Source organism: Patagioenas fasciata, chromosome 5 (genome assembly GCF_037038585.1).
Source record: "Patagioenas fasciata isolate bPatFas1 chromosome 5, bPatFas1.hap1, whole genome shotgun sequence".
In the NCBI taxonomy this organism is placed as follows: domain Eukaryota; kingdom Metazoa; phylum Chordata; class Aves; order Columbiformes; family Columbidae; genus Patagioenas; species Patagioenas fasciata.
Genome location: NC_092524.1, coordinates 7,113,009 through 7,127,413, shown reverse-complemented (window position 1 = coordinate 7,127,413; position 14,405 = coordinate 7,113,009). Strand labels below are relative to the sequence as shown.

General features: G+C 40.9%; 1 protein-coding gene across 3 annotated transcripts in view; it reads left to right on the top strand.

Moving 5' to 3' along the window:
• The window catches only part of MPPED2 (metallophosphoesterase domain containing 2), a 106,794-nt gene extending 93,959 nt beyond the window's left edge, over positions 1-12,835 (top strand). For all 3 annotated transcript variants that reach the window (XM_065839244.2, XM_065839245.2, XM_065839246.2), the window contains exons 5-7: positions 6,579-6,694; positions 9,295-9,408; positions 12,618-12,835. In XM_065839244.2, coding sequence (XP_065695316.1) covers positions 6,579-6,694; positions 9,295-9,408; positions 12,618-12,736 — 349 coding nt within the window. In that variant the 3' untranslated portion in view covers positions 12,737-12,835. The remainder of the gene's footprint in view (positions 1-6,578; positions 6,695-9,294; positions 9,409-12,617) is intronic.
• The last annotated feature ends 1,570 nt before the right edge of the window (positions 12,836-14,405 follow it).

Below are 14,405 nucleotides of genomic sequence, written 5' to 3'. Positions count from 1 at the left end.
GATCTTCCAGGACATTGCTGGCATTTTAACCTCCTGCACGTCTGCTCCTTTGGCCTCAAGAGTCTGAAACCCTAGCATGTTTTTGTATGTGTCTTTATGCAACCTCCTTCTTTCATCTTGTTTTTTTTTAAAGTGTTCCCCACAGAAGACAAATTGTGGTGCTCTGGCGTTGTTAACTCAAAATACGTGAACTGAGCAGGTGTTTTATATTCCTCCTCCAAAATGCACCACTAACCATTCAAGACAGAAGATGCCAGTGGTTGGTATGGGCTGTCAGAGAAACCAAGCACTGAAAGGTATCCACAGAGGTCCTGTTAATTAGATTTGGGGACCAGAGCTCAGTTACCTGTCAATAAAACTTGAGCAAGCCTGGAAGCAGCAAGGAAAAGATGTGCAGAGAGCGTGAGAGGGAAGAACTGCAAGATGCGTAAGGGATTTCTTTTCACATACTGTTTTCCGGCTGTATGGATGGCTAAAGCTGCACTTCTGTATCTGCCCCTATTTCAGGTGATAATCCAGTCCAGACCAGCACATCCATGGAACGTGCTGGATGGCAGCAGCTCTTTCTTTTACACTTCTCAGAGATCAAGCACATTCAAAACTAAAACCTCTGTTGACCAGTTGGTACAATCTGAGGTAGCAACTGAGCACAGCTCAGTGCAAGGCCTGATCCAGGTCACACTAGCGTGTGTTCACATGGTTGTTGATGCCACTTTCCATCGTGAAGAAGGCTGCTTAGTGGAGAAAAGGCACCCTGTGTTCTCCTTCCCTCCAAACACACTGGGGATGGGGGGTTTGTTTCTCAGATATTTTGTCATTTAAACAATCGGAAAGTGTTTAGCCTGTAGTTGTAGTATGTAAGTTGAAAAAGACGTAAAACCTGCAAAAAACAAAACTAGCAGTCACTGTTGAGGCTTCAGGTTTTTGTAACATTGTAAAAATAGCAGAATTATGTTTTCGAGACTTCCTGAGTCCTGTGCGGGGCAGTAATAAGGAGATATATGCAGTAACACGGCTAACACAATCAGAGTACTGATAACGCACTTTTGTGAGAACTTTGAGTCTTTAAAGATGCAGGGTAAACAAAATCTCAAGGAACCAGACCCCGTGGCGCATCTTTTGGTTGTGTATTATTGACCCCACTTTCTAAATGGAACACTGAGACCCAGCAGGTGAATGCTGGTGGGAATGAAATGCAGCTCAAGGCACCTGACTGTGCCTTTTACTGATAGCACAACATTACATCTCATGGGCACATTTAGGAAATTATTTATTTACCCTTTAAGATTTCCTGGTTGTTGCAACATTATGAAAAAAAGTATTTGAATATTCACTATAATAAAGAGCTTAACAACAAAAAAAAGCTTTTGTAGCATGGAAAGCAAGTTTCAGAACCTCTGTAGGAGCTCTTCTATTATAAAATGTGCTTCCTTAATACATTGTGCGCTTGCTCTGCTCAGCCTTTTGTTTCTGTAATAGCACACGCTCTCCTCTGCCTCACACCATGCTCCCTGTCTGTGTATCCTCACTGTCTGTGTATCCCCACTGTCTATGTATCCTTATGGTCCCTGTCTGTGTATCCCCGTGGTCCCTGTCTGTGTATCCTCACTGTCCGTGTATCCCCACTGTCTATGTATCCCCATGGTCCCTGTCTGTGTATCCTCACTGTCCGTGTATCCCCACGGTCCCTGTCTGTGAGTTCCTACTGTCTGTGTATCCCCACGGTCCCTGTCTGTGTGTCCCCACAGTCCCTGTCTGTGTATCCCCACTGTCTCTGTGTCCCCATGATCCCTGTCTGTGTATCCCCACTGTCTCTGTGTCCCCATGATCCCTGTCTGTGTGTCCTCACTGTCTTTGTGTCCCCACAAGGCACGTTCTGCCCAGGGGTTGAATGGAGATGGGCACGTGTGGGCTGCTCTGCCCCTGCAAATGTTTGTTCATGGCAGAGGGAGGAGGACTGGAAGGCTTTATTTTCTGTGCACAAAGGTCACTGTTTTGGTTTGGTTTGGTTTGGTTTGGTTTCCCCCCTTTGCGGTTTGTTCTTTGCTGAAGCTTTCGTCTGGGGCTGTAATAGATACTTTGGGGATACGTCCTGTAACTGAACGAGTTGAGGAGCATGTATCCATGTCCTGTCCCACTGTTTTTGTTCTGTTAATGGAACTGTCTCCTGCGTGAACCAGCTCTGTGTGTTCAGTTTGAATGCTGACAAAAATAAAGAGCATTTCATTATTGTTACTAGTTGTGTAGAAGCGCTCCCTGCTGCGATGCCTTTTAGACACCCCCTTGGCTGTTGTCTTGTGCAAGGAAAGAGATTTTTGCCTCCTGTGCACTTTACTCATTGGATTAAAGATAAAATTGAAGCTTTCCTTAAAGACTTGGTAGCCTTAAAAATGAATGAATACATGAGATTAAAAACCCGTGAGGTAATTTATTTTTTCTAATCCTGTTTAGAAGTAACGATTGACAAAAATGGATTTACTGGTGAAAGTAAAGGAAAAACCTGAATCTAAAAGGTCTCATTGTACATTTTCCTTTTGAGTTGTTGAACTCTGAGGATCAAGTAATTAAATCCACAAACCAGAGAAGAGAACGAAGTAGTAGGAGATACCATCCTTAAAATATGTTAAAGTTCCAGAAGGAGTTTAAATGCCTGTATCACCTGGATGAATTTGGCCATGTCTCCTGTTTCCACGTGTGACTGTGTTGCTTCTGAGGTGCGGTTGTGCTTTTGTGTCACAAAACAATGCTCTGTCACTGTGCGCTTTTTTTTTTTTAATTAATAGTAAAATGGTAAAACCATACAAAGTTGCTTTGCAGAAGAGAGATCGGACCACGTGCTGAAGAGGCAGCTCTGCCTTTGCACGCAGACGGATTTGTGCATCTTGTCAGGGGGTTCTCCCCATACCCCTGCAAAGGGGGGTGAGTGTTGTTGGAAGCTCAAGATCCCCTCCTCCTTGGTATTATGTCAAGTGATGTCTGTGTCTCTTGCGGCACAGGGTGTGAAGATAATAACTCAGCCTACTGCTCAAGCATTCTTTTAGTCGCAGAAAATGTAACTTCCAAGACGCCAGGTGGAGCGGGATCTGTGGGGATTCCTGCGGAGAAATGAAGAACTGACGGGGCTAACGATGGGCCAGGTGTCTGCCTTTCAGGAGGATATTCCCTGTGTCACATCTGGTGCCAGCGTAGCTGCCAGCCCTAAATGATAAGTTAGCTTTGCTGTCAGGAGAGCCAGGGATCAGGAATTACCGTGGTGGTTTGGTGGCAGGTGAAGGATGCTGCGGCGTGCGGTTCTGATGAGCGGAGGCTCAGTTAGGTTCTCCTGGACACGGGCTGTCACGCCAGGCAAGCGGGACCTGCGTACGAGGGAGCGTTCTGCTCCGTCAAACGTAAAATGACAAAATCGTTTGTAATCCCTCATTACTAATCCCTGTGGGTTTTATGTGCATGCCTCCCATGTGGCATTATTCAACATTATTTTCTTGCCAGCTACTTAGAAATGAAGTATACTATTAATGTGCTTAGGAGTTAATGGGAGTCTTAAGCTCAGAACTTCATAGGAAGGAGAACTAGGTCAGATCTTAAATGTGGTTACTGATGACTAAGTAGCCTGTACTAATTATTTGCACCTGATTGGAGCTTACACAGGTGGATGCAGCCCAAGTTCATTAGAGATGTTTCTTCCTAGAGAGGAGGTGGTTTCTCCCAGTAAGTAACCAGCTCGAGAATGTATTGCAGAAGGCACGGAACTACATACACAGTTTTTTTCCTGTAAGTTATTTAGAAGTTGAGAACGACTCTATTTAACTCTTAAAAAGGGCACTAATAGGAGTAAAAAAATCCCTATCTGATATCCCCTGACAGGGTGCTGCCTGCCCAGGCTTTGTCTCTCCCGCACACATCTAAAGTTTGCTGGGGGTGAGCAGCTCCTCACCTGTCCCCTCCTGGGATTCACAGCACATCAACTCCGTTTTGTCTGCGTAGTGCAGACACGGGGTGACCTTCCCTGCGATCTCATCTAAACCTGAATCTGTGCCATAAAACTGCTTTTCTCTTCTCGGTAATGTTCTGAACATCTCTTTCCTCTTGGCGTTCAGGCAAGGCCTGAGCTGCCTCAGGGGGCCGGTGACTCTCAGTTTGCATTTTTGGGGCGCAGCGCTCTCATTAAACATGTAGAACAGGTTCATGTTTTAAATGCCTGAACCCTAAATCCATAATCCAGGCGTTCTTCCAGTCGCGCCATCTCTTCTCCCCAATTTATTCATTTTGTATGAAAATATTTGGTGTATTAAAGAAGTACTTGACCGTCTTTTCTGTGCACATGCTGTGTCACATGGAAGGTTTCTGGAAAGTGTTCTTACAAGTGGATTCCCATGTGGTGCCTGTTAGTCACAGCTAATTACAGAGGCTGGTGAATGAAGAATATATAGGAGATCAGGTTCCCCTCCTCCTCCCCCAGTGCTTCAGAAGAAAATAAAATAGAAAAACCTGCAGACAAATCCAAGTTTTTCTGTGGCTGTGGTCTCTGAAGAGCTCCAGAGACATCAGAGATGTGGTTTCACATTTCAGGTTTAACTATGGTGTAATAACTACAGTATTATCTGCAGGAGAAATGCAAGTGGGGAAAGAATCATTAATTGACAGTGAAAAGTTCAACCGATGTGCTGTGTGTTTGTTTTTTTAAGCAGCTGAATGTTTAGCCAAACCATTATTTTAACTTTTAACTGCAGCCCTAAAGGTTACGATTATCTTGATATGTTAAAACTTAGGAACATTATAGGGAAGGAAATCTAGATCTGTGTTTCAGAAAGGTCAGTCACAGAAAAGCAGAAACACATGTGATTTAGCTAAAGCTGAGACACATGGTTCAGTTTTAATTCGGTTGCCTACAAACCTGTGAGTTACGCTGACCTTACTTTACCACGTATTAACTTCTTTAAGTGTTTCAGTGGGTGCAGAATAAGCCAGCAGTGAGAGGTGGAATTTCATTGCTACGCACATGAGGAATCCAGAGTTCACATAAAAAGTTTAACTAACATTTAATTTTCCTGCCTTTTGCTAGCATTCATCTGACAAGTCTGCTAGGTTGAACAAGTTCTTATATATGTGTAGTGTAAGTACTAGCTCAGTAAGACTACATGGGATATGTCTATTATTTGTTACTAAGCACCAGTGACCTTCCTGCTCTTGTATTATCAGCGCCTGCTGTTTTCTCATGCTGCCGATGGTCAGGAATTCAGACCATACATATAATTGGGTATATACTCTTCAAATTATTATCTCCAGAAAACAAAATAATTTAATTACAAAAAATCAAACTCAGAGATGCAATCTCAGCAGGACATTTCCACTTAAATGTGTATTTCAGGCTAAAAGAATGCATAATTTAGAGGGTGCAGGAGGCACATTGCATAATGAAATTATGTAGGACTCCTAATGTCTCTCTTTTAACAAGTATGCTTTTCCTTAAGGTTGGTTTGTTGGTGTTTTTTGGCTTTTTTCTTCCTCCAATTTTAATCGTTTATTTTCAGAACTGCAGTACTCAGAAGACTGCAGGAGTACCTTGAACTCTCAGGAAGGTGGCACAAAATGATGAGGGCTAGGACAGGACTATCCTATCTGGAAAATGAAACAACCCAGTTTAAATCTGTTGCTTGAGCTCTAGGAAACACACACACACGGATTAAAACTCTTAAAATCAGTATAGTCCTAACAGCTGTATAAAAAGTTGTTAGTAAAAGGTGTGAATATTATATTATCTCATCAGAACAATTGGTCAGTGGACCTACCTGTTAAGGAAAGGTTTCTTATAATATACCTGCATTATAATGATTCAGTTTGGGTGTTATACATTGAAAAACTGCTCCTAGAAGGTCCACTTTTCATCGCCATGTGCTTGGGTTGATGGATAAACTGGTGTCTCAGAACAAGATGCAATGGTGAAGGAGGCTGAGGATCTCAGTTTTCCTTAAGAAATACTAAATGAGTTTTAAAGTATAAGGTCGCTCTAAAAAGTCATTGCAACACTAAATATTGTGTGATCACGACCTCTAGGAGGCTCAGGGGTTCAAAGCCAAGTTATGTGACACTGTTCTGATATTGAAAGTGCTAAGAAGGAGCAAGTCTGAGTTTACTGAAGTACCATAGTGTGGATGGTGGGTACATGGTGCAGCTTTCCTGTTGGACCGTAACCCACCAGCTGCCTTGTGCTGCCAGAAATTGTCTCTTGCCTCCGAAAAACTTAAGTGAATTTTGTTTGTTTTGGTAGGTAACACAAGGTGGGAATTCTTATATCTGAACATCCCCAAACTTTGGAAAAAAAATTTTAGATTTAGACTTTTTCCTCTGTTGGATAAACACTCCCCAGGGCCAAATACTCTTGAAAGAGCATAGACTATTAACCTAAATTCAAACACATATGCGTATATCCGAACCAGTTTGGTTTAGAGGCATCCTCTTCAAAAAGTCTGTCTGCAAGTAATCTCTGAAGCACGGAAAGTATTTTAATTCAGAAAAACTGGAGAAGGGAATGGATTTTTATTTTACACTGATGCAGTTAATCTTATTTTCCCCCAAAGGACACCGTGGTTTAATGGATGGGGCTTTAACCTACCCAGAGGTCAGTCTTTGCTAGACAAGTGGAACCTTATTCCCGAGGGAATTGATATACTAATGACACATGGACCTCCCCTTGGTAAGTGAAACAAAAGCTGTGTGTGATTTTTTGCATGAGAATTTTACTTTTAAACTAAGCAAAATTAATAATGCTATAAGCTATACTGTAATTGCAGCCTAACTCAAAACTTTTGGAAGAATTGTAAAGTGCCGATTAGGCTCAGCAGATATGTTGAGCTTCCTGGTATTTTTAAATAAAAGTTACATTTTTTTTCTGTAGCTCAAGCAAAGGAAGATCAAATATCTCATTCCATAGGCATTAGAGTTCTGCATTTTATTTAAGCACAGTATTCATCTGACAGTTTCCAGCCTCATATGATTTTTTCAGACACTGACTAAAACTTTTTAAAACCTTTTTCTGCTACAGTGACGTGTTTTCTTAAGGTTTCAGAGTGTGCACTCAGGAGTATGCAGTCACATATTCTCCTTGATAATTTCCTTGGAAACAGCATATGTAACAGTATTTTTAAATATATTAATTGGCTTGTAGCAAATTTGTGAATTGTTCTCAGTTAATTATTCCTTACTCTAATGACGGGTGAGCACAAGTATATGGACACATAACTTGTTTGTTCATTAATTAGTTGCAGTTTTTCATTTAGTTAAATTTTGCTTGCTTCATAAATGTGAGCAATTCACTGGTTACCATTTTAATTCTAAACTTTAAGTTCTAAACTAAGTTCTGATTATCTCAAAAAGACACTACCAGGATCATTCGGCAGAGGCAGGAGCACTCAGTTTGGGCATATCTAAAGTTATTGAAGCCTACACTAAAACCATTTGAAAATTCCTACTATGTACCCCACAAGATAGCATCACATACTGTTTACTGCTTTTCTCTAAGACACAGTGTGGCAAACGGTCTAGGGCCATATTTTAAATATTTCAGTTGGTTTTACAACAACTAAGCATCAACCTTTTATAAATATGGTTTGTCAGGATAAGAAAGTGTCAATCTTTTCTTCATTACTGTTACTGTTAGTAGACTGAGATTTTTTCCAGGATGTTGGTAAGCTCTTGAAATCCAGAGGGTCACATCAACACATGATCACATGAAATCACCGACTTTTGGGGTACTAGTGAATATAAAATCAATAAAAACGTCTCAGAATTGCAAGGTGCCATTATAACAAAGCATTTGGGTGCTGCCAGGCTGGCTCGGTGCTCTCATAGAGCTTCTCTGTGACCGTGCATGTTTGTGTTTCATATCACAATTAAGAGCCACCAATCTAAGCAGGGCAGGGGAAGTACAGAAAGTTTTTGACCAGCAATGTACTTACCACTCCTTTTATATCCTAGTTACTCTTTTCGTACTGCTTGGAGAATGTTATATGAGGATCTGCAGATTCTCTTTAATCTTAGTAGAGCGACCAGCATGCTGTGTTAAAAAAGCAGAGATGCACCATCCGCTGACAGCGAAGTGCACCAGATATTGAAAAACAACACTTTGAACAGCATTCTTTTAATCTGCTTGTTTTTCCCAAAGAAGCAAAAAACCCCACGAGCGTGGTTATAATGTTTCACGGGTGCTGTTTTAAATGGGTTGCTAATCCATCTGCTCTGAATCAGGTTCATATAGAAATACTGTGACATTGCAGACACTAATCAGTGCTTTAATTGAATAAAAGTACTTAAATTTTGGTTTTGATGGAGATAATGAAGTTCAGTTTCAAAAGGTTGGCTCTGTATTTTAACTGCAAACACGTATTAGGTGATAGTACTGTGCCTAAAAGGAGAGGGTCTAGCTCTCAGCCTGCATGGTAATATTGACAAAACACTGCTTTTAAGATTAGGTAAATATTAGTGGATGTAGAACTGTAACTGGACTCTTTTGTTCTCTCCAAAATTCAGTCAAGTTCATGTCACAATATGTTTTTACCACCTGGGATACACTTGGCACAGGGTGTAATTAGAGTCGGTAGAACGGTGCTGCAGTTGGATGTGGCTCCTGATTTCCCATTTATTCCTCCTCATTCCTCTTGCCCTGCTGATCCTTACCAGTGCTAGTCCAGGCAGTGGACTCCTAATAACTGATGTCAAGTTTTGTGCATCTTCCCATATTTTCTGTAGGACTGAGTGGCAACGTAGTCAATTAGCACTAGCTTGTGGAAAGCTATTTATCTACATTGCTTGTTGGTGACCAGAGACTCAGAAGTAACCTGACATTTGCAGACCGTGGCAATTTGTGGGAGACTGTGTTTTAAATCTTTGGGCTGACAGAGGTATCGAGTCATAGATAAGCTGGTGTTCCTGAAATGTTTTGTTTCTGGAGTGGCTATGGGAAGCTGACTGCTTTAAGAGCAAGGGGAAAGGGAAGAAAAATCAGCAGCAGTGCCGGGAATAAATGTCTCAGGGTTTCAAGGTGGAAGATGAGTTTAAACCTATAGTTTAAAAAACCAAATCACATCCAGCAAAATATTAATGCGGATGAGGAAGGAAATTTTAAGGAAGACAAAGTGACAGTGAAACATTTCTTAAAAGCCGTTGTGTGCTTTAATGGGGAGGTTACGACTAGAGATAATGTAATAAACCTTCCGTGATTTATGACTTCCTGAAAGACTCCGTGAAACCTTACCTGAATAGCGAAAATTAACCATATTGATTGCGTTTTGCCTTCAGGTTTTCGAGACTGGGTTCCAAAGGAGCTGCAGAGAGTGGGTTGTGTGGAACTGTTGAACACGGTGCAGAGGCGAGTACGGCCCAAACTCCATGTGTTTGGTGGGATTCATGAAGGTAAGGAGCAGCTGCTCCACTCTTCCAGCTCAGGCTGGTTTCAGAGAAGCGCCTTTCGATGGTGTGTTGCAAAGGATGGATAAGAGCATATCGGACTAAAGTAGGCAGAGATTTGAGGGGAGCAATGCACGCAACAGCACTTCGTAAATTTATGCCAGAATTTAAAAAGACTGTTTCAGGAGCATGTGCTACATTATCCACCTACATCTTTCACTGTGCAAAGGTCTTTCTATACAGGTTATTTGAAAGCAATTCAAATTTTGACAAACTTGGTTAGAGAAACAGATGAGATTCCCCACACTTGCATGCCAAAAGTGAAAATCATCCCCATTATTCCAAGCACAGGAGCCAAAAATGTGCTAGAAAAAAATCGAAGACAACTTACTGTCTCAGCTTACCTCCCATAAAATGAGAAAGGAGGGCATCTTGAGTCAGACATCAGGTGGAGAGACTGCCAGAACTCATTTTGCATACATTTCTAAAAGCATCCTGTAATATACAGTTCATACTGCGTATGTAACCTTCCAGCGGTCTCATCTTTTAGAAGAGATATTTCCCCACTGTCAGTACCAGAGCAGGCAGAGTGTGAAGCTTCAGAAATAAGCTCAGTTCGTGGCTGTAAAAGAGACAGAGAGATTAAATCCGTTTTGGAGATACTTAAATATTTAATACAATTTTGTAGCTTTCATGTGGCTAAGAGACAAACACTGGGAGTTCTGCCTGAGAGAGAGAGTGTAAGACTTTGTGACCCTAGAACTCAAAATTACACATTAAATGCTTTGTATTGTCTCCCCTGGAGGTTTCTCCATTGAGTCTAATTAGGTTCTCCATAGGCTTAAAGATTTGGAGGACTTCATAAAAGAAAAATAAAAAAAGGACAGCTTTCTCAACTCGTGGTGTTGGTTTTTCTGAAGCCCTTGTGACTTCATGTGATGAGGTTTTTGCCTGGTCCCTGTAAGTGAAGAGTTTATAATGGAAATATTGACATGACCTTAAGTATAGTGGCATGAATAGCAGTCTTTTTATGCACACAGGAAAAGAGTGGATATTTTGTATAAATATTAATCCTTGGATATTAAGCAAATATGGCCAAACATGTAAATAGTCTACAGCCTTTGTAGGCACGTTGGATGATGACACTTTTAGTTATAATAGTGTTAAGTAGCAGGAGAGGAAGGTATTTTAATATACAGGGTCATTATGATGAGAAAAGCATTGAGGAACCACATGCAGCACCTCTCATTTAAATCTCACAGGAAAGGTGGTTGCACATACTCAAAGTGAATGTTCAAATATATTCTTACAAGAATGCCAACAAAAAAGTTAAAATCCTGTTTAGTACTTATGCAGAAGGCACGAGAACGGCTTGTTTCAGTACAGAAAGAAATAGCCAAGTGTTAGGAGCATGATCAACACTGCAATTATTTCTCATCCAGCTCCAGCTGAGGTGAACACACACACCACATTCCATTAAACGGCGGCTATACACACATTTTGGTGATGCAGTTTTTTTTCCTGGTTGATAAGCAAGAACAACCGCCAACAAGGTTTTTCCCACCATGAGATGATCTAAATCAAAATTGCCAGTCTAAATAAATAAAGTAATACAGGCGGACAGTGCAGCAATTCTGAAGTGATTACTCTTTCTGATAGACACCGTGGGTAGCTGTATTTATCTTAGCTTTCAGACAGCAGTGATCTGTACTATATCATAATGGTTTAAAAGGAAAACATCTTTCCCCTGTGGGTTAGCGATGGGAAGTTCTCTTCCTCCATGAAACTCTGATTTTTTTTTAAATACATTTGGTGCCAAGTCCTTCCTAGATTTTTTTCTAGCTTTGTTAGCTTTCTGTGGATGTCAGCTGAAAACAATGGCAAAGCTTTCTCTCACCTTTTGCACTGGTGGAGCTGGAGCCCCTGCCTCCTGATCATTGAGAGAATTTCTGCAAGAGCAGAACTTCTGCCTTCTCGGTATCTCAGTAGTTTTTTTGTCATCCCTTTTCTCACATCGTGTTTGCTGATTGAAGGCTCAGGTGTGACTCGATTAATGGGTTGCTATAGTTTGTTCCACTTGCCCAAAAATCACTGGAGTGCCCAACCCTCTGTTATGTCCTATTCATTTGCGTTGCTGGCCAGCTGTTTAGAAGGTAGAGGACAGTATTCAGCATCCTGAAACTGGTGCCATAGTGTTGAGGAGTCAAGTCCTTGGCGTACTGAAAACCCTGTGATTAATATCCACTGTTTCTTGCCTTTTTATTTGGGAACGAGTTATTAAGATCCCTTTGTAATGAAAAGCAGTCACATGTTTAACCTTCACCTCCATTTTCTACTTAAGCTGAGGATCATCCATTGACCTCCAGTGCTCAGTTGTGTTTATAGCAGGAGATTCCTTTCCTCAGTTGTGATTTTCACTGGTAGATAACACATGTATATGTATAGATGTAAAGTAAATATGTGTGTGTGTATTTTGAATGTGCCAATGAGCTTGTGAGGCTTTGTAAGCCCGTGTGAACACCAGCTTGGCAGCCCAGCGATGAGGAACTGGACAAAAAGGGCCGGCATGGGTGAAGCTCTCTGGGTTCATTGCCCAGAGAGGGGTTTTTGTAGGTGCAACCAAAGTTACTTCTAAATAATTGAATGGTTTGGGTTGGAAGGGACCTTCAAAGCTCATCCAGTGCCACCCCTGCCATGAGCAGGGACATCTTCACCAGCTCAGGTTGCTCAGAGCCCCGTCCAGCCTGGCCTGGGATGTCTCCAGGGATGGGGCACCCACCACCTCTCTCGCCAACCTGGGCCAGGCTCTCACCACCCTCAGCATAACAAATTTCTTCCTCTTGTCAAATCTGGTCTTTTTCTTATGACAGAATTTACAGGCATGTAAATTGCAGCTCACTAATTAAGTAATTAGAAAAAGTACGTGTGTGGTTTTGTGGGTTTCTGCTGTATCCAATTGCAACAGAGGATTTTCCCCCCGGGTGGGGGAAGAAGTTTGTACATAAAACAAAAGCGTGAGTTCTTGTTTCAGATACACTACATTGTATATTTTCAACCAAGCCTTTGTGGCAGCTTTCAAAAGCTCATATCATTTTGAAGGGATTAATTTAATTGTATTCCCGAAGCGTTGATCCCCCAACAAGCTTCCGGTGCAGCTGCCCACGGGCAGGATCGTTTCTTTACGTTGCAGTAAGTGTGACACGTTCTCCCTGCAGGTTACGGCATCATGACAGACGGTTACACCACGTACATCAACGCTTCGACGTGTACAGTCAGCTTTCAACCAACCAACCCTCCCATTATATTTGACCTTCCAACCCCTCAAGGATCATGAAGCACTACTGCACATTTGGAACTGGGGAAGGTCTATAAACTGCCATTTTCTAATTATAAATCTTATATTCTGTTACATGTTTGTTTCTCAATTGGGGGGGAGGGGGGTGGTGGGGGAGAATTTGGGGGAACCACGGAGTTTCTGTTTTATGGTGGGTTTGGGGGTTTTTTGTTTGTTTTGGTTTCAATTGCTGGTACAAAACAAACAAGAAGCAAAGTTAGAGGTTGTGCTTTTTGGAAATGCAGCATTCATTTGAAATTGATAAAGCATCGTGAAATTGTAAAATGAATTTCGTTTTTCAATAAATTTGCCATTGTAAATTGTTATAGTGTTCTCAAAAGGACAGCCAAGCTTTCTTTTAATAAGTGAGAGACCTTATTTTAATATTGTATTATAAGCTAAAAGTAGGCAGCATTTAAAAACACCCAAATTTGCACAACTTATGTTATTGTCGCGGTTTTTTTAAGTGTCTTTTTTTTTTTCTCCCTAAGTCTAAAAGTTAGCTTTTCATCTCCGTTTATATCCATTGTTTTTAGTCGCACAAACAATATTTTGGGGTCCATTTACCTCTTGATACATGTGCATGTGCTGAAACTTGTTTCTATTCACAGTAGAATGCAGCAAGGGGGGAATAGACTTCTCAGTTGTTTGTCCCTCCCTCCTTTATACATTAAAGACTGATGTGGCCACGGCCTGTATGTCTTATCTACCTTTTATTGTTTGTTTTTAAATTATTTTAGCTTTAAAAGACTGGGGGTGAAAGCTGCAAAGAAGCAGGTATTTCATGCAGTAAAAAAAAAATAATAAAAAATGTAAATGCGGACTCCTTTTAAATATGAATTTATATATATATGTATTTTTTGTGCATTATAACTAAGCTAGGATTTAATATTGCCAGTATAGCATCTGCAAAATTATGCTGTACAGCACATCTAAATTATGAAGGATGTGACACATTTTCCAAGTGCTCAAGGCCTTCAAGAGCCCGAGTTAAATCTTTGTCGTAGTTCAGGCATGTATAGAGTCAAATGGATACAATCAAGCCTAACTAAAATAAGGCTTAGTTGTCCTTTATATTTAAATGTTCTTGTCTTTTTTATTTCCTTTTTCTTATTTTGCACTGTGTGTAAATGCAATCTCGCTAGCACAAAATATCGTTGCAGATAGTTATTTCTGTTCTGCCACTGTAAATGCTATTGAGCTTTGTTCTGTTTTATGTTACCTTATTAATGGAATTTAGAAAAGCAGTTGTTTCTTTAAATTTATTGTGATATTACATCTAGCGGCCTTTATATGCAAATAAAATTGCAAGATTTTTAAATACGCGTTTGAAGGGAATTTTGCATTTTTCTGTGGCGTTTACCATTTGGGAGGCAGTGAGAAAGGTGAGTAAGAACTTCTATATTTCTCAATACATTTTTATCGCTTACGATTCGTAGGATGTCAGTTGGGTCAATAAAGCACTCAGACTTCTCCTTCCGTTTCTCTGCCATCCATCTTTCCATTCCTTTTAGATAGAAGAGATTTTATCTTTGGACGTTATAATTCAGTGCAACCAAGTTTGTGCAGTTAAGCCTTGTAGGGGACTGTTCTCGACAACATGAGGAAAAATCGATGAGGCGGTAACCTTTGTACTTCTCACTGGTCATTCGTGCCGTGATTCGGGTGC